General features: G+C 41.6%; 1 protein-coding gene across 7 annotated transcripts in view; it reads left to right on the top strand.

Moving 5' to 3' along the window:
* Window positions 1-24,556, top strand: part of BLVRA (biliverdin reductase A) — a 29,174-nt gene extending 4,618 nt beyond the window's left edge. For 2 of the 7 annotated variants that reach the window (XM_064419659.1, XM_064419667.1), the window contains 8 exons: window positions 6,789-6,885; window positions 11,137-11,254; window positions 11,962-12,089; window positions 13,688-13,807; window positions 14,435-14,532; window positions 15,995-16,102; window positions 16,506-16,677; window positions 21,334-24,556. In XM_064419659.1, coding sequence (XP_064275729.1) covers window positions 11,971-12,089; window positions 13,688-13,807; window positions 14,435-14,532; window positions 15,995-16,102; window positions 16,506-16,677; window positions 21,334-21,607 — 891 coding nt within the window. In that variant the 5' untranslated portion in view covers window positions 6,789-6,885; window positions 11,137-11,254; window positions 11,962-11,970 and the 3' untranslated portion in view covers window positions 21,608-24,556. Of the gene's footprint in view, window positions 1-6,788; window positions 6,886-9,558; window positions 9,875-11,136; window positions 11,255-11,961; window positions 12,090-13,687; window positions 13,808-14,434; window positions 14,533-15,994; window positions 16,103-16,505; window positions 16,678-21,333 lie in introns of those variants that run through there. The other 5 variants (XM_064419655.1, XM_064419657.1, XM_064419682.1 and 2 more) reach the window with 4 other exon arrangements.
* Window positions 24,557-27,039: the final 2,483 nt, after the last annotated feature.

Here is a 27,039-nt window from a genome sequence, read left to right as displayed (position 1 = left end):
GCCCTGCAAGCAGGGGATGTCGCCATGTAATTTTCTGGCTGCTCTGAGCCCAGTTTTTCTGATAAGGCTTCATAAGAAAGGGTACTGCTTTCAAGGACATAGCCTTAATTCCTTGGTGTCTTTGAAGAAGTCTGAATTTTACACCAGGGAGATGTATGAGGCACCTTTTTTCCTTTTTTTTTTTTTTTTTTTTGTGTTCATGTACTCAGGCAGAGAGAGCATCCTTCAGAAACAGCTGCTGTTCTGCTGCATGTTAAACCATCCCTGTTGCTTGGGATAGCTGGACCTTCCCACCATCAAATGGCCTGTAATATCAGAAACAAAACTTTCCTCTCTTTAAGCACAGGAGGGAAAGTCCTCCTATCCTAGGTGCTCTTAAGTTATCAACTCCTAAGGAAGTATGAAGGTGCAGATAACCCCAGAGTTCAAGTTTCTTTTGGTTAAATGAGTACTAAATGAGATGCCAGCTCTTTATCTTTTGCCCATGGGATCTCATACAGCCATACTGGCAGATGGCCTTTTTCATCAAGAGAATCATTATGAACAGGAAGAACAGGTGAAGTTGCCAAGTCACTCTCCATCATATTTGGAAAGTCATGGCAATCAGGTGAAGGCTGCAGTGACTGGAAAAAGGGAAACATCACACTCGTGGCAGGGGGGCTGGACTAGATGATCTTTAAAGATTCCTTTCAACCCAAACCATTTTGCTGTTCTAAGTAAAAGAAGTGCAGAGTACATTCCTTTACTGCGTGCTCATGATAATTATTTTTATTATACAGTTCCTGCATGATCTTATTTTAGCTTATATGCCTATCTAGAATAAACTTTCCTATTCCAGACTGCAGAACAAATCCATCAGGAGGAAAAGCCATCCAGCCTTATAGCAAGTGTAGTCAAATGACTTGTGATCCCTAAGTTTGACTCAAGCTGTTATTTGGCCCCACTGTTGCATTCTTTGTCCAACTCAGTTTGATCCTAAACAAAACCAGTGGGATGGATTATGGCAGACAGTTGTCATTCACATTTTCTGAGCTGCTGAGGTTCTGCCTTTATGTACTCAGGTCTGACCATGAGAGGGGAGAACACAGATTTAGTATCTAATGTCTAAGATGGGCATCTGTAAAAGAGTGACAGCTTACAGGTGCCCCCCTGTACTGTTAGTGTTTATCATATTAATGTAGGGTGCCTTCGTTTTCCATTTCTAATGATAAATAAAGAAATTTTGTGTTTAAAACCGGTTTTGTGGAGGGGCCGCAGTCATGCCTGAGATGTGGATGGCAGCTTAAATAATAAATATTATGCTCACAGTCTTCTTTCCCAGAACCTCAAGATGCTTTATTGAGTTTAATTAGCAGAAGGTAAGGAGGAAAGAAGGGATTTAGACAGACATTTTAAAAAGGAGCAAAGCTTAATAAAGTTATGAACAGGGTTGCTGTGACATTTTAGAATTGCATTTATGTTACTACTGGCAGCACAGGATGGTGGTAGCTCAGTAAAGCCACTCTTCAGAATTCAGTGGCCTGTTTGGCTGTTTAAAGAAGTGGTGCAGTTAAGGACATGAACTTGAGGTGGGGACAAAGCTCTTCTCTTACAAGAATAACTGTTAAATCATTTCACCAGAATGATTTTATTGAAGGTCTTTATTGAAGAAAAAAACGAGATGGGTACAGTCTAGTAAAATCAGGGAAAAAAGAGGGAAATGTTTGCATTATGTTTCAAATGGAAGCACTCATTCCTGGCAGTCTTTTACTTCCATGATCCAGTTCTTTTTCTGCCTCTTTTAAAAGGTGTATTTCCCTCTTCCAGTGCCCAGAGTATTGTCTGCTCCTGAACCTTCGCAAGAGCTGTTTTAGTTATTTCTAAATTAGGTGCTTGCACAGATCCTGCCTGTGAAAGGATATTATCCATTTTATAACAGCCACAGTTGTTATAAAGCAATAGTCCACATTGATTTGACAGAGGAAAGAAGAGTGATACTGGGTTCTCTTATCCCAGTTACATGGCCATGCTGGTTCTGAGTAAGTTGTGTATTTAAAATACTCCTCTGAACAGACAGCTTCACTAAAACCTTCTAGCTCACATCTTTAAAGGCAGACTGTAAGGAAATAAAGAAGGCAGGGGTGGTGTTTAAGTCTATCAACCAATTATAGTTATTTTTACACAGATTTTTGGAGAGTCTTTGAAGTTGCCAGCAGCTTCACTGGTCCCAAACTGATGAGATTTAACAAAGCTATGATGCTGTTAATATCCTGGCACAATCCATCCTGTACCCTTCTTCAGCTAGTGGCAGTGTGTGTACTCAATCATCAAGTCAGTTAATAATTTTTTGAGTTTTGTATTCATTGTGAATTCAACTTCAGCAACTGAAATGTATGTTTATCTTTCTTTAGACATGTTTTAAATATAGGTAGCTTTGGAGTGGCTTTGGCTAAGTAGAATCTTCTACTTTGCTTGAAGTTGGACCAATTTGATGACAGTTTTTTGGGGTCCTTTTGGAGACTTTATGGAACAATAAATCTGGCGGTGGTGAATCTGTAAAGAGGCAAACAGTTGTAAATAGGAACCAATTTGTAGGTCGTTCTTTTGCTTGTTTATTAACTCTGAGCATGTCAGGTTCTACCTTGGCATGCTTAAAGGTTCAGGTTTTGGCATGCTCAGAGCTGACTGACTGTAGAGTCAAATGAAAACGAATGGTATTTTAGCCATCTTCTTGGCATATAAAACTACCTCTCTTCTTGCAGGAATTGCAGGGTTTGATGTGGGCAAACCTAGGCATTGGGAGATGTGGGGTTTGCTTTTGCATTGCATTCAGTTATACACAAGTAAAGCATTGTTCTTCCTAAAACACTTCGCATGGAACCTAATGTGCGGTTGCTGTACTGTGGGAAGTATGCTTTTAGAGGTTTTCTGTAACCTTCATGAAATTTTTTTTAACTTTTTAATCAAGTTTTCGGTAAGATACCAAATACCCCCTCTAGTAGCTGATAACCTTGGAAAAGGTGTTTGCTTTCTTAGGACAAATTTAACAGATAAGTAGCACCTTGTGCTAAAGCACATTGAATTGCAGACTAACTTCATGAGAGAGAGGCTGGCCTTTGAGATTCTTAAGTGTTGTGTTGCCCATTAAGATGAAAAATACTGAGCTCTAAAGTTAGGAGGGAGTAACTGCAATCATTACTCTTGATTCAAAACCTTCTGGTTTTCCCTTCTCTCAAGAAATTTATGACATGGATAGATTTCCAAAACGTAATGGGAATGGAGAACAACCGTTGCATTTTGCAGATCCTACTGCGTGGCAGACTGATAAAATGACAGAGGTGATAGGGCCATCATTTTTAAGATTACAACATCATGCAAAAGTGTATCTATTTCATAACTTATCTCAATCTAGTTATTAATGAATAAACAATTTTATATCACCCTGTATTTTAGAAGGGTGAACACTTTTTCTTTTTTTCTGGGCTAGGGGATGAGAAAACTAAAAAAAGTGCACTTGTCTGACTAGCTAAATTCTGTGTTTATATTGTTTTCTTTGAAGAGAGTATGAGGCAGGCCTTCAGTGTTATGAGTTGCTGTCATGCTAGCAATGCAGGCAGAGGGTTTCATCAGCCATGGTAAGCAGTATCTTTATAGTGACTGCGGTGTGTAGTAGGAGTGCTTTTTTCATTTGGGGAATTCTCAAAATAGGTCAGCCTGTTAGAGATCTGAGATGCAGTGACCTTTCGTGGACCGGAAGATAGGTATCATCTATTGGGTTGAGTCCATAAGGATATTGAAAGAACATGCTTGTAGCTGGATGTGTTTTGTTCTTGTGCATAAGAATATTACAGTCAACAGCAAGAGATCTTTCTTAATGGGCTTGTAGGAGTATTCTCATTGAGATCAATGGGATTACTTATGATTAAAGCTAGGCAAGCATATAATTTGGGTTTCAGATTAATTTAACAACAAGAGAAGGAAAAGAAGAAACCTATAGTTTTGTTGTTTGTTGTAGGGCATTGTTTTATATAGATATTTCAGTGCAAACTTTAGTTATAATAATATTTTCTAGATGTCTGATCTGTGTAGGATTTCCTGTCATGAAGAAGAGAGGTTGTAATAGTACCTACCTCTCACTTTGCACCTATTGTCAGTAGGTCTGAGAGTGCTTTACAGAAGAAAGAGGTTCTCACTATTCTGGAACTGGGGACTGATAGGAAAGGGGGTGTGATTTGCTTGCCTTGGGTCAACCAGTGAACTTCTGTGAGAAAGTAAGAATACAGCCTGGAAATGCAGTTTTCCTGCTTCTGCCCTGCTGAGCTCTGCATTCTTTATGTCCCCTGAAGAAGAAGGAGCTTGTAGAAAGGACTGCAGTAAATGGCAGGAAAATGCAGGAGCAGATGTAGAAAGTGAGAAAATATTTCAGAACATTTTTCTGTATTTGTTCATCATAATTTTCAGTTGTGTTGTAGCAAAAGGTTGGAAGCCTCTTCTGACATCAGATTTTATCTGCAAAGCACTTGTCAGTCTATCAAGTGAGGTGGAGAAGCCTCTTCTCTCAGTAGGTGACACAGCAAAAACCAAATGAGCAACATAAGCGAGGGAAGAGAATGGGCTGAAATTCTTGGTATGTCTCATGGGCTGTCTTGTCACCTACACCTCTTGTGATTAGGTCTGAGCAGTTTTCCCAGAAATGAAGGTATGGGAAAGTAGTTCTCAAAATTTATTTAAAAAAAACAACCCAAAAAAACCAAACAAAAAAAACCCACAAGAAGCTCTCAATTTTAAATAGTGTTAAGAGTAAGCACAAAATAGCAGTTCCTTGGTATGAAATAGGTATTTAAGGAGAATCTCAGTACTTAGTGTTCAGACACTTAGCTCTGCAGAGACTACTCTGGGGGCTTTATTGCTCTGCAGGGAAGCTAGGGGACATGGTTCATAGTCCCCAGGGACCTGGCAGGGTTCAGCTTCGTGATAGCTTTAGTGTTTATGCAGATGTTAAGTCAAAAATGTAGTGAAGGATATTTCATGCTTTTCTCCCCACTTTTTTTACTTAGTACCATTTTTAGCTTTATTCAGGGTTATTTTCTCAGGCACAGATCAGTAGTATAGCAATACTGTTGTTTGGTCACCTGGAAAATTAGAATCTGTGAATCAGTGATAGCTCCAAACCACTCCATTCTCCTGAATGGACTTCACTGCAAAGTAATTGACTTGCTGCTTGTTAAAATTCTTCTCTCTTCTCTCTCTCTGTGTCAAATTCACTTTCAAAAACTGTTATAGATCATTAAAGCCTGAAAGAAATTCTGGGGACATTTTGTGGCTCTCTTTGCTTTAGGCATATGCTAATTAGCCATATAAAAGCAGTTCTTTGCTTAAAAAGTACCAGTGATGAGGCTGCAGTTATATGCAATTGTTTATTTACCCACCAGAAATTTCACAAGACATTCTGCAATTCAGTCCAGAGCAGTTCCTGGAAAAGTAACAGTTCAATTTTTTTAAAGGAGATATTTTTATAAAATAAAAACTGGAGACCTTCATGTCTATCTCGAATTAATTTTTCAGGTGCCCCTAAGCAGGCTCAGTACTTTCTTGGGTAGTTTCAAACTTAACAGTGTAGGTATATTGAAATGTAATTTGAGTTTCAAACAAAATGAATCTGACTGAAGGTAAGTCCCAGAGATACGTAGAGAAGCTATTTTAAAAGTGTTTTTCCTCTTCAGACTAGCAACCAAACCTGAATCACAACGGGTGACTACAGGCAAGAGAACAGAACAAAATGGTCATTCTTAGCCATGCATGTACATCACAGACCTTCTGTTTCAATTCTCCACAGTGTGGAATATGTCACATTAAAACCAGATCTTCTGATTTTTTCAGTACTTCTCATGGTTTTGTATTAGTTTTGTGAGATGATTTTGCTTCAAATATGGAGTTTCAGGCTCTGGAAACCCATCACTCTGTGATGGCTGTAAGGACAACTGCAGACTCCGGGGTTAGCAGAACTGTGTTTAAATAAAAGTTTTCCTCCTTCTCCGGTATTAATGCTGGAGACAGCATATCTGGTACAACTGCAGTTCTTTATTATCAACCATCTGCTGAATAGAGTAAAGGTGCTTGTTTGGCAGTTTAACAGAGCATCTGTCCATACATCAGTGTAACTATATCAACTTCAACTTTGGCAGTCAACTGGAAAACCATAATTTAATTGGTAAACCTGCATATAAATGTAAAATAATGCAGGCAGATAGTCCAAGTGGCTTTTAAAAGCCAGGAAGAAAAGTCCCCTCTGGCTGTTTCCAAAGTACAGTGGTGCCAGTTAAGATGAGAGATTGTTTTCTGCTGGCAAACCTCTATGAGCATTGGTGCCTTGAAGTTATAACTCACTCAACAGAGCTGGTGTGCCTGTCAGAAGGATGTGACCTGGGTTGTGATAGCCAGAGAGATGGGTGGGAGGGATGAAGAGGTGTTGGCAGGGCAGATGTTTAAGTCCATTACAAACAACTCTCAAGGAAAATCTACATGGTTGCTCTACTATTTCCATAGTAGAGGTGGTGCTGCTGTTTTCCTTGAAATGTGGAGAATGTAGATGGTCTTGGCAGGTTTTTGAGAAAATTTTGGATTCTCATTTTATATTCAATTAATGTTTTGAAGAGAAGTGATGAAGAGCATTGGGGGTTACCTTTCTGGCTATCTTTTTCTTGCAGAAGACTTTACTTTTCTCTCTAGGTTGCAGTAAAAGTAGAGCAAAAATAATCCATCATGCTAGCTGAATTCAAACAATAACTTTTTTTCTTTTTTTATTTAAGATCTTCAATTGGGAACCTGTGCAGCGTCTCCTTCCAGGAGGTACTTCAGCATATACAGAAGTTAAAGTGCATAACTGGTTTCCTGCAGAAAAAAAAGGTATTTATGCCTTTGAATAGGCTGCTAAATTGGAGTATTTGTGAGTTTTTCCTTGGTAAAAGGAAACACTAACAACATTAACGGAATCCACTGTGTTTATCTTCTGCTTTCTTTTTTAGCTCTGGGCAGATGTTTCATGCTAAGGGTAGACAATGAGAGCAAGACGTGGTGACACAGGTTGTAGCATGTACCAACACCCTGAGTACAGCATCTGCCAGGTCTCTTGGTGTTTGAAATCAGAAAGTTAGGGCTGAGAGAAACCTCGGATTTTCATCTTGATGATTTTACAGTGACTGCTATTGTCTATCTGGTATTTCGCTCTAAACTTCTGTTGAGGAAGGTTCTGCAGCCCTCATCTCAGGGCTCTGCTGCAGTAAGAGAGGAAATATTTTGCATGATGTCTAAACAATAATTTCATCTGAAGGGAGTGCTGGAAAACTTCTTCAGTCTGCTACCAAAAATCAGTAAAAATAGAAAATCCTCAACGCCAGTAGCATCATGAAGCTGGCATTCTTTGTTTGGCCAGATGCACACGGGAATATCTCCTCCAAAAATCATGCATGCTGAATACAGAAGAGGTCCTGTTTATATACTATATTTTACATATATATTCATTGATTTTCCCAGAATAAACATACATGTGATAATAATTTCCCAGAAATCATTAACACATTTTCCCTCCCCTTTACATATGTGTTCTTTTGTCCTGGGGTCTCTTTGGTGGTCCCTGGTGGTCCTGGACAACAGTATTTTCAGATTAAATACTTACCTGTGAGGCTTTGCTACTCTTAAGATGCATGTAGCCCTTGAAGCAGTATGCTTTAAAACACCAGGCTGAGATTGCTTCAGGAAAGCCTTCTGCATCACTGTTATGTTATTACCTGTGACATTAACTATAAAATATTTTGATTTCTGATGTGAGTCACTCATTCATATTTCTGGGAACGAGAGTTTGTAAACTGCAGGGAAAATGTAGGAGGCTTACTGAAATTCTTTATATATCATGGGAGAAGGTGCTTGTACTCATTCTGTAGCATCTAGACATGCCATGAGAAATTTTCTTGAAGGGGAGATAATTCCTAAGTTCTGCCTTTTAGCTTGCTTCTGCACTACTTTGCATGGACTTAGTGATATTGCACAAAACAGAGGTAAGCCTCACTTCCCTCAGGCTTATCTCAGTGAGTGTTGGCAGTTTTCAGATGTTGGGTCCCACTTGTGATTGCACCAGGGAGGGACACTGGTGCTGGGTGATGGATTTCTTTGGACTTACTCTATTGTTTGCTTTGCTGCGAAATTTTGCAATAATATTTGGGGGGGGGGGGGGGGGGGCGGGTTTGTTTCTGGGTTTTTTTGGGTTTTGGGTGGGTTTTTTTATTTGTTTGTTTTTTTGTTAATTGATTATGCAGGAAATACGCAGCAGAAGCACAGAAAGCTCAACAGCAGAGGGGTGATGGTGCGATGATATATTGGTGTAGAATAAATTATCCTCTTCAGCTATTTGCCTTTCTCAGCTCTTTTTCTGTGTCATGCAGAGCTCATCTCCCTTGGTAAGAGGAGCCACTTGTGCTGGCTGCCAGTGGGGAAGAGCTTCTACAGCAGTTGGTGGCAGCCACCATCCCCCTTGCCCCAGTTCAGAGGGGACCTGTGGTGAGCCTGGCAGGGCTGCCTGCAACCCAGCCAGGGTGGGTGCTGCTGTGATGTGAGAGGCATTCCTTAGTCACTGCATGTGAGCATGAAAGACATCCCCTAATCTTCTCACCAGCTCTCTTTGCTTTCATACAGCCAATTAGGAAAGCATGGAGAAAATGCTTTTGGATCCTGTTGCATCACTTACAATATGACCTTTTTCAGTATGACAGGAACCGAAGTTCATCAGCCGTCAAAATGCCTCTGAAATCTTTTTTATTTAAGCTTTAACAGAGGTCACTGATTTTAAGAAAAAAAGGTGTGAAAAGCAGGCAGAGCAGTTTGTGATTTGGGTTTCCTACTTCATCATTTTTGTACTTGAAAGATTATTGTGGCTGTTATCCTCTTGTAAACGTTTGAAAGAAGAAATAAACTTTTATATATTTATCTGGCCTCTCAGATGAGAATTCTCTGGTTTGTAACAGTTCTGAAAAACACCTAATTTACTTTTCTCCCTGAGCAGCTGCAGATTTTGGTGTGTGAGCAAAATAAAGGTAATAAAAAGCCGCAGCAGGGATGTAAACACAGCAGTTTTTCTCTTACCTACGTGTGTAAGCAAAGGTTCCAGAACATACATTTAATAGCTGTCTCTTTTGGTGTATTAGCCACTGAACCCTTGACCTGGACCAAATGGCTGGTTGCTATGGCAACAGGTTGCACAGTAACAGGTTTTGTTCTTAGGTTGAAATCGTCTTGCTTCTCTTAAATGTTAGTTTTGAGGAGATCAGAAGAAACTAGGAAATTCTTTTTTCAAAGGAGAGGCAAAAATATTGATGTTCAGCTACCAGAGCATCTGCAGAGAGACATTCTTTGTTCCCTGAAGAAAGTAGTCAGCTCCCCCATTTTCTCCAGCTCACCAGCAAAAAAAAAAAAGGTTCAGGGGAATTTGTTTCCCACTGAAGGCAATGGGAAAATATTAACAGCTTAACACTTCACTGACCTTGAAAATTTCTGAACTTAAAAGTAAGCTCCTGATCAGCTCTTTTCAAGCTGGACTTTGAGGGACGGGAAAGATTGATATCTCGAGATGTCATGGGCTGCATGTGTGTGGAGGGAGGGGCAGTGCCCTGCCCTGTACACCCCCACCCTAGAGCCTGTATCCCAGCCTGGCAGTGGCTGCCAGTCCCCGGCACACCACCTCTGGAGCCCCTAGCCCTGAGTGGCCAAATGACCAGAAGTCCCAGCTGGGGGAAGGGCCCAGGAAGACCAAGGGGTATTTAAGGCCCAACACAAGGCAGTCAGATGTCTTGACTGTACTGCCTCTTGGAATGTCTGTCTGTACACCGCTGGAACCCAGGAGCTGGTAGCTATGTTTGTTTTTTTCTATCTTTTCTGGTTTTCTTTCTTTCTTGCTCTCTCTTCTAATTCCCACTTCTTGGACCTTTGAGTAACTTAAAATTGAACTGTCTTTGAGTTTACAAAGTTGAATGAGCCAAGTTAATGCTTTAAAAAGTATTACCTGTTTGATTGAATGTTGCCCTAAACTTGCCAAATTTGTCTGATTTTCTAAAGTTGCCAGTAAAATCTTTTTTGTTGTTTTGGCCTCTTGAGAATATCTTCTTGGTATTTCTCCTGTGCATCTAACTCAAGAGTACATGAACAACCATAAGCCCTTTTAAAAGTCTCATTGATCGTGGTTGTTTGGAGCCTTACAAAACTAAAAAAGTTCTTGCTGTGACAGTGGTCAAACTGTGGCAGGGGCATGGGCGGTTGAAGGATTGCCAGCTATGGGGACAGTCAGCTGAGTGGGGTTTGGAAGTATACCTTCTGGGGCTACTTCCAGCTGAGGTCATTCTACAAGTCTGTTTTTCTCTTTGGCCACAGAGAAAAGCAAACGTGATGGAGAGCCCAGACCAGGACTCTGCCTGTGGGTGGTACTGAAAATGAGTTTTATGGTTACATTGTCCTTCTTTACCCTCCCCCTCGCTCCATGCCTCAGCCCTACCCACTTCTCTTCCCTGGCGAATAATGTCATCATGCGATACCTCAAATACTTGGTAATAAAATGTCACTGTAATTCCCCTAGAGAACTCTTTGATATATCACTAATTTATTTTCTTACACTAAACATTCTGCTCTCTGTTTTACCTTTGTATCTTTTTTGGCATATGTAAAATGAGTGGCATTCAGCACTGTAGGCAGGAGCTTAAAGTAAAACAAAATACAGACATGGCATGTGATTGGAGAGGGGATCTTTTTTCCTTTGTGCCAGCAGCTGTCAACCTCTTGCACTGCCAAAACAGTCACTTATGGCTTTGCTGCTGCACTGTGATCCTGTCAGACAAGAGGCACAAGGAGGGTTAAGTGGGGTTGTCCATTTACCCATCTGAATCTCAGAAAGATGTGAAGGGCTGCAGCCAAGTAGTGTAAACAATATAAAGAGTTCACTCAAACAAAGGGATTGGCAGTGGCAGGAAGAAGACTGAAGCAAGAAACAGAGATTGAAGAGATGCTTTCATGAGATGGAAGGAACAAAAAATGAAGAGGGTCTGATCTGACATGACTGATTTTAGGCCATTTTCCTGTAAAACTTCAATTAATTTACAAAGTGTTGCTTGTCCTCAGAGTGCTGGAACAGTGCAGGTTGGAAAGGTTTCATCAGTTGTCAAGTACTTCCACAGATCAACAGCAAATCATAAAAGCAACAGAAGAATTTATTGCCAGAGGCCCAGCAGCTGAGCCAGTGAGTGCAATACCTGTCTCACCCTCTATATTATGCGGTTGTGTCAGCAATTGCATTTGGGAGATGTAAATCTTAAAGAGATGCCTGCTTGTCATTAAAGAGATGCCAGAGCTTTTTTTGGGCATGAAAATGTCAAGCAAGCATCTTGGTCAAATTCAGTGGTTGGTTACATCTTGGCATTGTAGGGTGTGCTGGTGGTTATGTGGGGAACGCAAAGATGCTCCCTGCTTCCTGTCCCAAAGTATTACAGCTATGCTGCTGAGCACTGGGACTGTGTGTGTGGCACTGTGCTGCAGACACCCAGGAAATCAGCAGGGTTTATATAAAGCTCTGCTGGGTTTGCAGAACCTTTTGGCTCCTTTCCAGCTTGGAAGTGGCAATATAAATAGAAGAATGTCTCACTTTTGGTCTGCCTTCTATTCACGGAAATGAAGAACTTTGCTGGAGCTGTGGTTTAATAGCTGTTAAATACAAATCTCAAGACCAGTCCTATGACAGGCTGAACTGCTGGATCCCATTTCAATGGGATATGAGTGAGCTCAGTAGCCTATAGCATCACATCTCTGTTAGTTGGTTGCTGACACCTGAATAAGGTTTGGTGCTATGAAAGCAGGGTTCAAGAGTATCCATTCTCACACCTTGCCTCCCAGTTGCACTTGTCCCTGTTACAAGAAAAAAAAAATTGCCTTTTTTTTTCTTTTGGACAGATTAGCAAAATGTTTGGGACAGTGGTGGTTGGAGTTGGAATTGCTGGATTAGCACGAATCCGAGACTTGATGAATCCAATGCCTTCCAGCCCTTCTGAGCACCTGAAACTCTTTGGATTTGTATCCAGGTTAGAAATTTCATCTTAGCATGTCTAATGTGTATATTGCAATGCTTTTTCTTCTTTCTCAAGCCAAAAAGGGAAAGTTCGTGCAAATATGCCTGTCATTCTTAGTGGCAGCTCAGAAGTGAGCACAGAAAGCTTTGCAAGAGGGAACAAATAAGTTACCCTAGTGAGTTATCTTTCAGAAATTACTAAAATAAAGACTGAGAGATGTTCTTGCTGTAGAATCTTTGTGATAAAAAGAAATTGTCTGAGTGAAATTTCTTGTAGAATTAAGGTAGTGCAGACAATAGGTGCGCTAATGATCTTGTGTCTGCCTGACACTTCTAGAAATGTTTTAAAAAAAGTTTTACAGAGTTTTAAAAAGTTTTTTTTGCAAAAACATGTTTTAATGCCCCCAGTACTCCAACTTCATGATAAAATTCTAGTATTTTTTTTTAAACCAGATATTGAACCTGTAGATATCTAAAGAAAATCCCATGATTTGCTACATGCAATAAGGTTGCTTTTTATCCTTCTTATGCTTCTTAAAGAACAAGAGTTTTTCTCACTAGTTTGGAACTGTGGAAATTTAGAGTGGACCTTCCTCTGGGCATTCCTGCTGGACTGTCTGACCCATTACAATGGAGCATAAAAGTTTGAAATAGGCAGTACCTTCAATGTATGTCAGATTGTGAATGTATTTTTCCAGCTCTATTTAAAGTGTGCAGGGTTGCTGGAGACAGAAAGGACTGATCAGGTCACACACTTTATCTTCCTGCCAAATACACTTTTGGTTCTCTGATGCCTCTGCCAGTGGCACAGGTAACCTTGAAGAGCACTAAAGACAGGGTTTCCACCACTTTTTTTTGAGAAACAATGCTCTTGAAATGCATGATTCACAGTAATCTTCCTTGGATCCCCATTACACACAATCACCACCTGTCTTTGCTTTCAAGTCCTGCTTGTGGCCTGCCTTCCTGCCCTTTGTCACCTATCCTAACACTGTCAAGGTGCCTGCTCCAGCCAGTAGAAATGCAAACGGCTTTTGGAGTGATTGTGGTTTTCATTTTCAGCTGGAGCTGTGCTCAGCTTACTGCCCAAGAGAGCTTTCCCCTTAGCACTGACATGCTGTGTGTGTTGCAAGGTGAGCCATCACAGCCAAGCATCTGTTTTGTCCTTCTCCTGCTTGTCTGTACTTGCAGTTGTGTGCATCCCTGCCATCTCGAGTGCTTTTGTCCACATTGTCCAGGATGGTGGGGAGAAGTTCTCCCACAGGAGCACTGTCCTCTTGCAAGTCACTCTTTTACAACATCTGTTTGGTAATAGTGCTTATTAAAAACCAAAACACCAAACAACAAAAGGACTTAACAGTTCAATAGCAGGCCGGTTTCTGGACTGATACCACCACCTGCACACTGGTCCGGTTTTTTTTTTGGTTCTCTTCTCCATTCCACTTTTGTCTGTAAGTGCTCATACTCTTCCTAGGTAAGGAACTGGTTGTTATACCCTGGTTGAACTCAGTGGTCCATGGGAGCAATTTTTAAGTACTGCTACGCAACATGTGGTTGGGAAGAATGGACCATGACAATTATACTCTGGTTGTGTTTATGCTAAATATACAGGAGAAGTTTTGGCAATATTAATGAGGCTAAGCAGATTAGCCTAGAAGATGCTCTGAGAAACAAAGACATCCATGCAGCCTTCATCAGCACAGAGAACAAAAGCCATGAAGAAACCATCAGGTATTTTGGGGGGAATTTCCCCCTGCTCTTTTCCCCCTTTCCCCTGTATTTTAAGAGCACAGAGGAGCTGTGTAAAGCTGTTGCAGGAGAAGATATGAACACTGAGGAAAGACTGCCAGACTAAAGGCCTGAAGTGAATGATAGTGAGTTCCCTAGAGCACCAATAAGCCCTGGAAGAGAGTAGGATTTAAGATGCATTAATTTCCCAAGTAATTCCATTTCCGCACCTCTAGGCCTGCATTTGATGGACAGGCAGCTTAAAACAGGATTTAAAGCCTTTCCTCACAGATTATATTGTGGAAGGGTAGTCCAGTGCCCCACTCCTACTGCTTACATGTCTCTAAGTCAGAAATTGCAGTGCTCAACGCTGTAGCATTTTAGCAACTTGATGTAGGTGAGTGAGAGAATTCTGTGGCAAAAGAAGAATTAAAACCCCTCTCCCCTGCTGTTTAAGTGCATGATGTACCCACCACACCATCCTTCTTAGGAAAGGTGCCCTTTATTCCTGTTACTCCATGTTGTGCATCTCTCCATGTGAAGCTGCCTGTGGGAATGAAAAACAGCTTGCATGGTGAGAGAGGATTGGGATAATATTCTTTTTAATGGCTGATCTTTTATCCCTTTCAGAATGTTCTTAGAAGCTGGGAAACATGTCCTTGTTGAGTACCCCATGGCTTTGTCTGCTAAGGCGGCCCACGAGCTCTGGGAGATGGCTGAGCAGAAAGGTAACACATTTGTTCTCAAGAGTGTCTTACCTTTGGGTAGCACCAAAGGCACAGAACTCAAAGGCAATTCTCCAGCCTGCTTTAGTCATCACATGCAAGGGAGTATGACTGTCTCAGAGATGTGCCAGTCTAGGATGCAAGACTTGTGCCAACAGGGTAGCAAACACACAAATGTCAATTCTAAGAGTAAGGTATGTTTGTCCTCACAAAAGCTCTAGCCTCTATTTGTGACACTTAGAATGCAGTTAAAGAGGAAAACTTCTGTCACTGTGATAGTTAAGCACTTGATGAGTGCAGCTATCGGACTTGTGCAATTCCCTGTCCTCTCTGCCCCTGGAAATGAAATTGCAGACAGCTCTCCTAGCTTCTAGCATTTGTGATGTGCTGGCCACACAGAGCTGCTCATGGTACTGTAGGCCAGCAAGGCATTCCTGTCTGAAAGACAAGCTTGCCTATAAGCAAAATCTCTTTATTTCCACAAAGTGTGTGGTCCCATCCCAGTGGTACAAAGGGTCAGAAGCTGGCAGTTCAGCTGGGGCCAGTGGGGATGAATGGGGCTGCAAGGGGAAGAGCAGTGCTGGGCAGAGGCAGAGTGCAAATCTTTGGAGAAGGTGTACTTCTTATGCCACTGCTTCTTGAAGATCTCCTTTGTGACTTGTGTCATGAAACACCTGGAGGTGCAGGATTTCTGCTTTGCTGTTTCCCTGTACCAACACCAGTTACTGCCTTGTTGCTCACCAAATGGTTTCCCATTGAGCAGAATTTATCGCTCTTTTCTTGAAGCAGCAGCAGTTACTGTCAGCAGCCTACAATGATTGTCCTGGAAATCTTCCAGGAAAACACATACTGAATGAAGGGCACATTTAAATTGTATTGGATAACCTCTGTTTCAAAGTAGCCCAATTCATTGCAATTGGAGGGAGGTATTCCATAACATATTGTTCCAATCTGAGCATTATGCTATTTTTACCCCTTCCTTTTTCTTTCCTACTGCCTTGGGAGGAAAAATGCAGAACAAGGAAATGTGAGGGGAAAGAGGCCAAGAATTAATCCATCCATTATTCTGAAGACTCATGTTACAGCCTTAGCTGGGTACTGGGTTTCATTAGGGAGTTTCTGTTAAACATAGTGGCTGCTGTTCCTGCAGTGTGTGTATTTGTTGACTCCTGAACATCCGTAACCCAAATTGGTGCTTCAGCTCAGGGCCCATGTTTCCATGTTTGATTTTCTTCCTGACATCACTTTGTGAGCCATGCATGAATATTTCTGCCTGAGTTCCCACTGGTGGCTAGTGAAGCCTTTACTGGTTAGACATGGCTTTGATTCACACAGAAAAGTTTTATTTAATCTGTCCTGGGTTTTTTTTTTGTTTGTTTTGGTTTTTTTTTTTTTTGTTGTTGTTGTTGTTGTTTTGGTTTGGTTTTTTTTGTGATTTTGTTTTGTTTTGTTATTTTAATGGCAGGTAAAGTACTCCATGTGGAGCACATTGAACTTCTTACTGAAGAGTACAAGCAGCTGAAAAAAGAAGTGGCTGGGAAAGACCTGGTGAAGGGAACATTGCATTTCACAGGTCAGTAGCTCTGAAGAAATCAAAAGTCTGTCTGGATTTGCTCCCCAGGGATGCCAGTGCTTCCAGGCTTCATTCAGTCCTTTCACACAAGACAGTCTGTAAACTGAGTAGAGACACAGGTACTGGTTCTGGATAATTCCCTTGCTGAATCCACATACACCCTTCTGTCCTCAACATGTCCTGAAGGGTTTGCTGTATATGTACTTTGTGCAGCCCTCTCTGCCACAGCTTGGCAACTGATCCATTTCGACATTAAATGTGTTTATTGACTTTCCTACTCAGTCCATACACTGACCTTTCTACACCCTGATCTTTAAGCCTGCAACACTGAAGTTTCTTCATTGTTTGCTATGCAGAAGGCATTATTCTACTTCCTGTTCCTCAAGAGTTTATATTCCACCAGGTAGTGTCCTTGATGAAAACAAGTCAGGATTCCCAGCTTTCAGTGGAATTGCTCGTCTGACGTGGCTAATTGACCTCTTTGGAGACCTCACTGTTACCTCTGCCACCAGAGAGAAGCAGAAGGATAAGGATTATTCCAGAATGACTGTTCACTTTCAGACGGCAAACAAGAAGTGAGTAATGTCTATGGCAGCACGTGAGCCAGGCTCCTCATCATCTGCAGGACTTCTGCCTGCAGGAGTTCTCTTCTCCTCGTGTAGAAACAGAATGGGCAGAGGCTGGCATGAAAGTGTACATGTCTTTTAAAGATGTGTTTTATAATATTGAGGTTTATTTCCCTTTTATTATGCGGTAACAATATCCTTCCTATCAGCTAGGATATTTTTAATAGCCTTGCTAAAAAGTGATCTATTATAATGATGAAGTAAGTTCCCAGTATTGCATTCTGTCACTTGACTACTCAGCTTGGTTCAGAGAGTGGTGGAAACTCTCAGGTTTGGTCATTCTGGAGCATCTATGCAGAGTTCATATCCTTTCAATAAGTTGAAGTTACTTACAATGTCAGTTTAAAGCACCAAGATACAGTTCCCAAACCTAACCCAGTATTTTAGATAAATGTGTAGTTAAAGTAGTAACCAGAAGGACCAGCTATTTGAGCAGTGAATAATCAGGGCTCCTTTAAACTCTTAACTTCACCACAGGTTAAGTTAAGAGTTTAAATGGTTAAGCATTTCATCAGCCACTCTAGAAACCCCATTGCAGTTTATCATGGGATTATCATCTTGTTTTAGCAATCTTCCTCTCTCTTTAAATAAAACAGCATTTCCAATTCCTTTTGAAATGCACTTGTGAGAGGACAGAACTCTGTATACAAGCTCTGTTTACCCTCTTAGCAATTTGCTAGTAACATAAGTAGCTGCGAAGATCTAGATAGGGTGAGATTTTGAACTAATTCCAGCAGATGGAACTAGCGGGTGGTTTAAACATTTCCCTGGCTGTCCTGTCTCCTGGCTAGTCCTTAGCTGCTATGTATGATATTTGCTGGATACAAAACTGATTCTGGATTACTTTTTTTTTCCCTGCTCCTCAGCACTAACCGATATTTGCTTCTCTTGGCAACTACTATATGTATGGATCAGTGTTTTCTCACCATAAGTGTTTTAATAACTTTGGGGTCAGTCAGTTTTATGCCTCTGGGATAATTTAGGGTGGGTGGAAAATCACATAGCGTTCCTGTATTGTGTTCAGTGCTGGGGCCATATTTCCTGCTGACCTTCCCCCACTGACGTCAAGGGAGTTACTGCAGGAGAGAATTTGGCCCACTCTCTGTCAAGTGAAGTTATGGCCCAGCAGTAGTGGTGGTGGCATTACAGATCTAATTTGCCCAACCTTATTTTGCTGAAGGAAGGTCTGTACCTTTCATGAGAGCTATCCCATCCTTTTTTGAAAGACATGAATACAGTAACCTTGAGAAATCAGGTTAATTCATCCTATTTTCTGCCTTGGAAAATACAGCAGGTGCAGAATGCAGGAGCCTGTGTTCTGCTTGTTAAGCAGGGATTTGTGTAAAGGGTATAGTCTGTCTCCACTGCACAGCCCACCCTCGCTGCGTGTCTGGCTCTGGGTGGATTTTGGAGGTGTATGTTAATGCCTTCACCCAGCTATTTGAGAGATGACCTCTGCCTCTGTTGTGTGTCCAAGACAGCTGAGCTGACAGCCTCTCTGTGATACAACATTGAGCAATCCAGGAAGAGCCAAACCTCTACTGACAGCACGTCTGGTTTGGGACTGCAGTTCCTGTCCCAGGATTACAAAGCTTGGATTCAGTAAATGTCAGAAATCAATTTTTAGTGCAAGCTGGAAACATAATGATTTGGGCAGCATTTGTTTTAATGTTAACTAGGGATAGGGTCCAATTATCTAATTCTCATCCAAGCTAAGGGAGCCTCTCATTGATTTAATGATAAATTAAAAATATTGGCATTTTCAAAGAGTTACAAGGAAAATGTTTAAAAGAAGTTCAAGACATTTCTTAAACATATACTGACAAGAAATGATTGAAGTTATGTTTTTGTGGAGAGCTAAGCTTTCAGAGTCTAATAAAATATCTTCAAATTGAACATTCATAGAAAATGATGTAATAGATGCTTTCTGCAGAAGTCGCTGCATACAATTTTAAGCTGAGTGGACCCAGAATTCTTTCAAGCATGAAACCAGCTTAATTCTTCTGGCAGTACAAAGAGTGTTCGCTTCATATTGGTTTGTTGAGCTATTGCAGTCCAGTGAGATCCACTCATTATTTGAGGAAAAAGGGAATTAGAAAAGCAAAAAGTCTTTTTCAATGTAGCTGAGAAAATGCTATCAGTTTACAATTTGGAAAGACAAAATGGCCATAGAAAGTCAGGGTGTTTTCTTCACGGCAGAACTGTTTGCTTTACAGTCAGTATAAAGGTGGTTTGTTAGTGCTTGATTAAATTTTCTTTTTCTTTATCTACCCAACATATGTAACCTGACTTTATTCAGATATCAAAATGTTGGATTTGTTGCAACAATAATAAGTAAGTAACTCTACTAACACTTCTAAATAACTAAGTGTATCTGTAGCTAGATAATACTTTGATACAAATCTTTAATGAAAGTGGGTAAATTGTCTATGAAAAAAGCTACAGCCCTTCACAATTTTCTGACATAAAATACAAATCTGTTTCTTAAGCTACAAAATTGCTTAAATAAAGTGTGGGCTTGCAACATACTTATCTTTACAGCAAATCAAGAAGCTTATTTCAGAGTAGAAGTTGTTATTAATTAAAAATGAATACATTTTGATTACCAATTAGGTAGAATCGACCTCTGTTTGGGAATCTGACTAAAAACCCAATTGCAAAAGAAGATAAATCTATTACTAAATCCAGCATTTTCCTCCTCACTGATCTAAATCAGTCATTCTAATCACTTTGAATAAATTCTGCCTACTCTGTGTGTTTGTGCTTCTGGTTCAGTGGCTTCCCAACCTAGAGCAGAAGGCATACACTTGAGCCTGATCACTGGTGTGCATCTGCTCTAGATCACCCCAGGGAGGTGATCCTGCACTGACAGGGCCTGGTTTGGATCATATCAAGAGCTCCTTGCTATTACATGATGGAAATCTTTGCCTGTGCCTGCCCAGTGGTTTCTTCGTGCCTACCCACCTGAGATAAACAGCTTTGAGTAACAGTGGCCTGAACCCTCTGTGACTCTTTACTATCCTAGGAATATAAAACCAGCTCTGTCAAGTCAGAGCAAAGCCCAGCTTGCTCAGCAACCTGCCTCTGACCCAGAGGCCTTTACCTCAGGGAATTAGGATGGGAACACTGAAAACACTGAGCAATATGCCCCCAAACACCCTTCTGGCTTGCAGTAACATGTAGTCCTGGGTCTTCCTAAAACACATGGTGCCTTTGCATTTATTTGTTTTCTGAGATTTTTTTTGGTGCATTCTTGCAGGCTGTGATTTGGGTGTTTTTTCCCCCTCCAGTTGTTTCATTCTGTTCAATCAGGTTCATCTGGCCATGCTTAATTTGTAGGGGAAGTGGTGGACATGTGGAAGTAGAGGTGAGCAAAGAATAATTGATACGATGATGCAAGTATAGAAACTGAATCCTAGAGTGTAAAAGATGAGAGGTGCAGGAACATTAAGCTGAGCACTCTGCAGAATGTGTTCAGGGCAGATTGACAAGGACTTTCTTTCCAGATCTAATGATACTGAAGATTTAATGGGCAGTACGTGGAGACAGAATTTATTCTTCCAGGATATTGATGCCTTCATAATTTGTGAGTGGCAGACTAAAGTAGGCCATAAAGGACTGTGGAAGGGTCATCAATAACCAAGTAAGAAAAATAATGTGCATCCTCTAAACACAGGCAGTAGTGAGTGCTGATGAATGAGCGGCAGAAAGGCAATGGTACAGTTCAGGCAGTTGACAAAAGACCAGGAAGGGAGCATTGTGACTGTGGCTGATGTTGAGGGCCATTCCTCAAAGGCATTGCAGTGTTAAGACCCCTGAAGTGGCACAGCATGTCCCATGGCTCCTTTCCTCTCAGCCAAGATGGGAAGTTTGGAAGGAAGGTGTGAGCTTTGCAAGTCAATAGCAAGACCACCAGGCTTGATTTGGAGACTGTGCTGTCATGTTGGTGTAAGACAGGACTCTGCTCTGATTAAGAAAGGCCTGCTTGAGAGTCAGTGTAGGTATAATTCTGAGGATCAGCGCAGTGCTCCTGGTGATGAGAATGGAGCATTTTTAAAGTTCAGAGAGTATGGATGCTTGTGTCTGTGTCAGTGAATTTGTTCACTGGGGTTCAGCTCACTTAGTAGCACCTGGGTCATCATTATGTACCCGTGTGACTTAAATCTGTTCTTGCTGGAGGAATGACTAGACATTGAGGGCCTTTTGAGTTTAGCTGTGACTGAATTATGTACAAAATTTTTAACTGCACTTTTCATCCAAGTCCACAAACAAACAGCCCACAAACTTCCCTCTTCCTTATGACGTGGCTTGATGTTGCTTGCTTCACTTTGTGCATGGGGAAAACAAAGCTAGACAGAGCTTAGATGGTGTGCTGAAAGTCATGGCATGAAACAGCGGTAGAGTTAAGACTATTATCTGCTGTTGAGCTGTATAACCACAAGGCATGTTGGTCAGGACACATTGCCTAAATATGCAATAATTGATATTCAAAAATGGTGCATGTATTAGGGCATTTTCTGCAAATACTGAGAAAACAACCCAAACAAATTAGAATTGTTGGTTCAATTTCTTAATTAATACTTTTTCACTGCTCCTTCACACTAGACCCTTGACTTGGATTGAAGAAAGAGGACCAGGGATGAGACGTGAAAAGAAAATCAACTTCTGTTTCACAAGTGGTTGCCTGGAGAACCTCCCTGAAGCCCCAAGGTCTTCTGTGGGCCTTTTCATGCAGGATCAGAACCTCTTTGCCAAGAAACTGCTGGGCCAGGTCTCCAAGGAGGAGCTGGCTGCTGAAAAATGGCGAATTTTGCGGTGTCTTGACCTTGCAGAGGTGATCCAACAGTACTGTGAAGAGCCAGAGAAAATCTATTCCTGAGACTGCTCCTAGGGAAGGAAGAACACGGCAGACAGAAAAGCTGTAGGGCTAGAGCTCACTGTTGTTATCAAGCAGCTGCTATTTCTGTTTAATTACCTTCTTTTTGACTACTTGTGATTCCTGGGCTCTCCAGGTGTTCTGGAAGAGTCTGGGCTATACCCTGTGCCTTCTGGTTTGCACCAGACCAAAGCAATTCCCCTGCTCTGATGCATCCCTGTCCTTTCAGGTAGTTAGAAACCTAGCAACAGCAAGCTTTCCTGTGATTCAGCTGGGAATATCCCTGACAGTAGATCCTGCAGGACTGTAAATACTATATATAATTCTATCTCCCAGGGTCCGTCCCCCCATTCCAGATATGTCTGGAAATGAACATGTCTCAATAGTATTCAGGTACTATTTTTGAGAATGAAGTTCCAGTTCCATTTTCCACCTCTTCACTTGAAATACAGAGCTTGTGCCATCACAGTCTTGACCTTTTCTTCCAATTGCCCTGAATAGTTCTGTGTGTTTGCTCTAATTAGTAGTCTTGTCTGTTAGGTATTGGTGGGGGGAGTGGGGTGGTTTGTGTGTTTTTTGGGTTTTTGGGGGGTGGCTAGTTTTCACACTAGAGGTCAACTATGGTCAAATTAAATCTGTATTGGTATCAAACCAGAATAGAAGAAGAGTCTTGTCTCTTGATAGGGAGATGTTGATTTCATTCAGTTTCTCTGGTGCCCTATGTCAACATAGAAATCTGTTCCCAGCAGATATGAGAAACATGCATTGAACTAATGCATTGTCTGCCTGCTCTCTACTGAACCTAAATATTTTTGGTTTTGTATTGGAAGCTGCATATTATTCTTCTTCATTTGTGTTCTAATTCACCGTGGGAATGAATAATAGCAAAAAATAATAAACGTCTTGCATTTAAGAAAAGAAAATCATTAATGCACTCCTGGAAACAGAGAAATTCATTAGGAATAGTGATAAATTTAGAATAGCATTGTAGAAAACAGCAATTTGCAAATATATCCATGTGTTTATGTCATGGTTCAACCCCAGCTGACAACAAAGCACCACGCAGCTGCTTGCTTATTGTACCTCAGTGGGATGGGGGAGAGAATCAGAAAGGTAACAGTGAGGGGGAAAAAAGGTGGATTGAGATAATGACAGTTTAACAGATAAAGCAAAATCTGCACGTGCAAGCAGAGCAAAACAGGGAATTCATTCACTGCTTCTGATGGGCAGGCAGGTGTTCAGCCACTCCCAGGAAATCAGAGCTACATCACACAAGACAGCTACTTGGGAAAACAAGCTCCTTCACTCTGAATGTCCCCCCTTCATTCTCCTTCCCCAGCATTGTATACCATATGGTATGGAATATTGCTTTGTGGTCAGCTGTCCTGGCTGTGTCCACTCCCAAATTCTTGAACACCCCCAGCCTACTTGCTGGTAGGATGGGGTGAGAAGCAGGAGAGGCCTTGAGGCTGTGCAAACACAGCTTAGCAATAACTAAAACATCCCTGCGTTATCAACAGTTTCCAGCAAAATCCAAAACACGGCCCCATAGTAGCTACTCTGAATCAAATTAGCTCTACCCCAGCCAAACCAGCCCGGGTTATAGCATATGACACCTGTGGGAATGGGTTTTTAGCATTTTTACTGTAGTCACAGGATCACATATGAAAACATTATCGCTTCCCTAAAGAAGCATTTTAGTTTTAGAAGCCTAAGCACTGCACAATGCTATTAACAATTCCTCTGGTTGCCTTTTAGTTTCTAATTACAGCATCTGCTGGTGCTGTATTAATACAGAAGCCAACTTCAGTCTGTGCAATTGTTCTTTCAAACCAAAATAGTATTTCTTTTTCTATTTTATCATTTGGGCAATTTTTTAATAAGGGAGCATATATGTTGTGAATGTATACGTAATTGCAGCCAGTCAATATTGACAATTAAAAGTTTTCCTTTGGGTAAATGTTCATTCAGGAGTTGGATACAATTCAGTCTGCTTGAAACAAAAAAGAAAAATCTGTACAATTTTCTCCCAAATCAGTCACATTTTAGCAATGACTGGAGCTTGATGTGTGAATGAATTCTGCATGTGACATTTGCTTAAATCTACCCTATCTGTCAAAATCACTGAAAATTCTCATGTTGCCTTCAGTGGATTGAGACCCATGTGAGTTGGCAGCAGATTTCTGCAGGCAGATCTGTGCTTGTCCACCCAAATGGATACCTTACTGAGCATTCACAGGGACTTCATGCCCATGGCATGGGCAGATCTGATGCTCTGTGAGGGGGAAAAGTAGATTTTTGGCAAAAGACAAACAGTTCATCTGGGGTTAGAATGGATTAGAATCCTCTTGTGTGTCTGCTAGGTATGACAGCCAGTGAAAGCTCCTGTTCCTTGATGACCTCCTGATCTGTGAATATGGGGTGAATGCCACTTGCTTACATGCTAATTCATAATGGGTAGTTAGGGAGCAAGGGAAAAGAGAAAGGAGATTCACACATCTCTAGGCATCAGAATTAGTCAGCACATCTCCCTGAGCATGCTCTGCAATTGCTGGCGAGAGCAGTATTTCCCTAGGAAACAAATTCATGGGAGCTGTGTAGAGCAGCAGTATAATATTTGCAGTGAATTGTCCTCTGGAGAAGCTTGCTTCTCTAGAGAGCACCTGGGGAAAGTAGCTGGTTAATTTGAGCTAGGGAAGGCAGGTGCCTAGAGCTTGGATATCCCACACTCTCCTTCATTCCCCTCCCATTCCTTCCAGCTGACCTGCCTACCTACTACTGTCTGTCCTGCTCCTGGGAGCCTGCATCATTTAAATGGCTTTTCCTTCTGCCCTGTGAATTTGCCTATTCACCGTGATCGTTTGTATATGGGAGCTGCTGGAAGTCTAGTTCCAAATGTATGTATTGTTTAACCAGATGTTAAACTCACCAATAAAATACTGGAGCTTGTAATCATTCTTTTTTGTTCCCTTTGTCCTTCATCAGCAGTTCCCATTGCCTGTGCTGAAAGTGGCTCTGTTGCAAATGTTTTTTTTTTCCTCTTTTCACTCCTCAAGGCCTGTGAAATCCTGCTTTAGAATATTATCAGGCTGTGATAATATTCTAAAGACCTCAGCTGCCTCCTTCTCCTGTTTCAAAGTTCTGAATACAGGTGTGGGAGGATTTGTGACCTTACCTCACCTTGTGAGCTCTCCCACAAAATCCCTGAACCCAGGCAGTTTTAGAGATACAGAGGTATGGAAAGGCCAGTGTAAGATGTGACATGAGCAGTTATTATATTCCATTCTTTAGATATAGCTGATTTTCTACCACTTCTGCTGCAAATTACTGTACTCCTGTGGCACACTAGGAATTCCTTTGCAGCAACCTTGTTAACTGTCTGATGCTATGAGTTTTCCTGGAAAATGTTATGATGCACAATGCTCCCACATGGAGATGTTCCTTTCCTGCCAGAGGCTGGACATTGACTCTGGCAGATGAGAGGTGTGGAATCACTAACTGCAGCAAGCTAGCTGAAACCTGGAAAAAGTGGTTTGATCCAAAGCCCTTCTCAGAGGGCTAGAGGTCATGGGAATGGAAAATTTCCAAAAAGCAAAGAAACTAGATATTGCTACGAGAAGCTGGAAAGCTGTGCGAGAAGTCTGGCTGAGATGGAGACATGAGTATCATTCTGGGATCAACCTGAGAGCTTGTTCTGTGGGTCCTGGGAGCAGGGTCTAATTTACCTTTGTGATTACTTAAGAGTTATCAGGAACAGTATGGGAACATGGGAGATGGGATCAGGGGGAAGGCAAAGAGTATCAGGGGACTCCACAGGAGCTGCTTGGGCTGGAATTATTTATGAGGAGGATGTCATTGGAACTTCCCCCTCAGCAGATCAGAGATACAAGGAAGGGGGAAGGCAAGGGTTGGCAGCTGTGCAGACTGGGGCTGCTTTTCAAATGGTCCTATTGCATCAAAACAAGCTTTTTGAAATGAATAGCATGTTCAGAATGGCATCTCACTAAAACTGAGTTGGGATTGCAGCTCCTCCAGCAGTTTGCAGAGGGGTCATGGTGGTAAAGACCAAACTGTACATCTGTTTTCAGGTGTCATTCCAGATGTTTGATCCCTTCAGGATGGCAGTATGAACCAGGGCCTTGGACATCCTCACAGTTTGTGAGTGATGCACCAAAGCGAAACTGGCAGCACTCTGTGCTGATGTAATTCATGCAGTAGCACTTACTGCTCCCTGAGGCATGTGGTGTGCTCTGTGCAACAGTAATAAAACACAACAGCAGGAAGCTAAGGATCTCCAGTAAAATAATAACTCCAGTTTTTGACAGAGATAGAGAGGTATTTGGTTAGCCTTAAGTGCTGTAAGCTGCTATTTGTAGAGGCTGAATTAAATAAGGTTACAGGACTCTGTTGAGAAACCCATGAGAATTTTCGTTTAAAGAAGGGATGCAGCAGAGGTATTACCAGTAGCAGACTTCATCCCTAGTCCAGAAGAGCCCAGCCCTGAGACAGGAAGACAGAAGATGTCCATGCAGTACAATTTGGTTCAATGCAAAACACTGGAGCCAGCTCTGGCCGAGCTACCTCTGTTACCACAGGGCTCGCTTGCAATGTAATTTCATCTGACCAGATGTGCACAGCTTCTCAGCAGGGCTGGCTGGCCCAAGTGGAGCACTGGGTAACTCATCATGCCAGGGAAACAAACCCAGAGCTCAGCCTGAAGCGCCCGTTTGGCTTCTGGCTTTAGCAGCATCCACAGTAACTTCTTCCAGTTTACACTTACCTTTTGGGCTGCAAAGGGAACTGAAACACAGTGTCCAACCCGTGCTTTCTGCTTTCTTGCTGACCCAACCTGATTAAAACAGACAGCTTTTCTCTCACCCTTGAACATGGCATAAGTGACAGGCTGCTACATTGTGATGGCAACAAAGCTGCAAGGACCATTGTGGTGTCACCAGTTACAAAGCCCCAGGTTTAGTGCTTGTCTTCCACATCTTGGCAATAAACACACCTTACTGGTGCCCAGCTGCATGCAGGTCAATAAGCAGAGAAATTTCAAACTAATAATTTAAATAGAATTACCGTCATCAGAAGCTCTGAATAGTAGCCTGCAGAAATGCATGCTAGAACTTATAAAAATAAATGTGTCCTGATCTAATAAAAATCACTTCATCTACATTACTACTTCAAAAAACTTCTCTAAAACTTCTTACTCAGGGAATCTTAGATCATGTTGTGTGTGAGCTGACTTTCTGATTTATCTGCTGCTGCTGTTATGACCTGCTTTCTGGAGTTCCTATTTACCACACCTGGTGTATTGTGCCATCCTGCCTGACCTCCAGTGAGTCATCCCTTTTCCTGGATAAAAGCCAACCTATAAAGAATCCAGTAATATGTCTCTAAAACAGCTAGATTGCCTCAAAACAGTGAATAAGTAA

This window comes from Passer domesticus, chromosome 1 (assembly GCF_036417665.1).
Source record: "Passer domesticus isolate bPasDom1 chromosome 1, bPasDom1.hap1, whole genome shotgun sequence".
Lineage (NCBI taxonomy): Eukaryota > Metazoa > Chordata > Aves > Passeriformes > Passeridae > Passer > Passer domesticus.
This window is presented reverse-complemented; position numbering and strand designations above follow the sequence as displayed.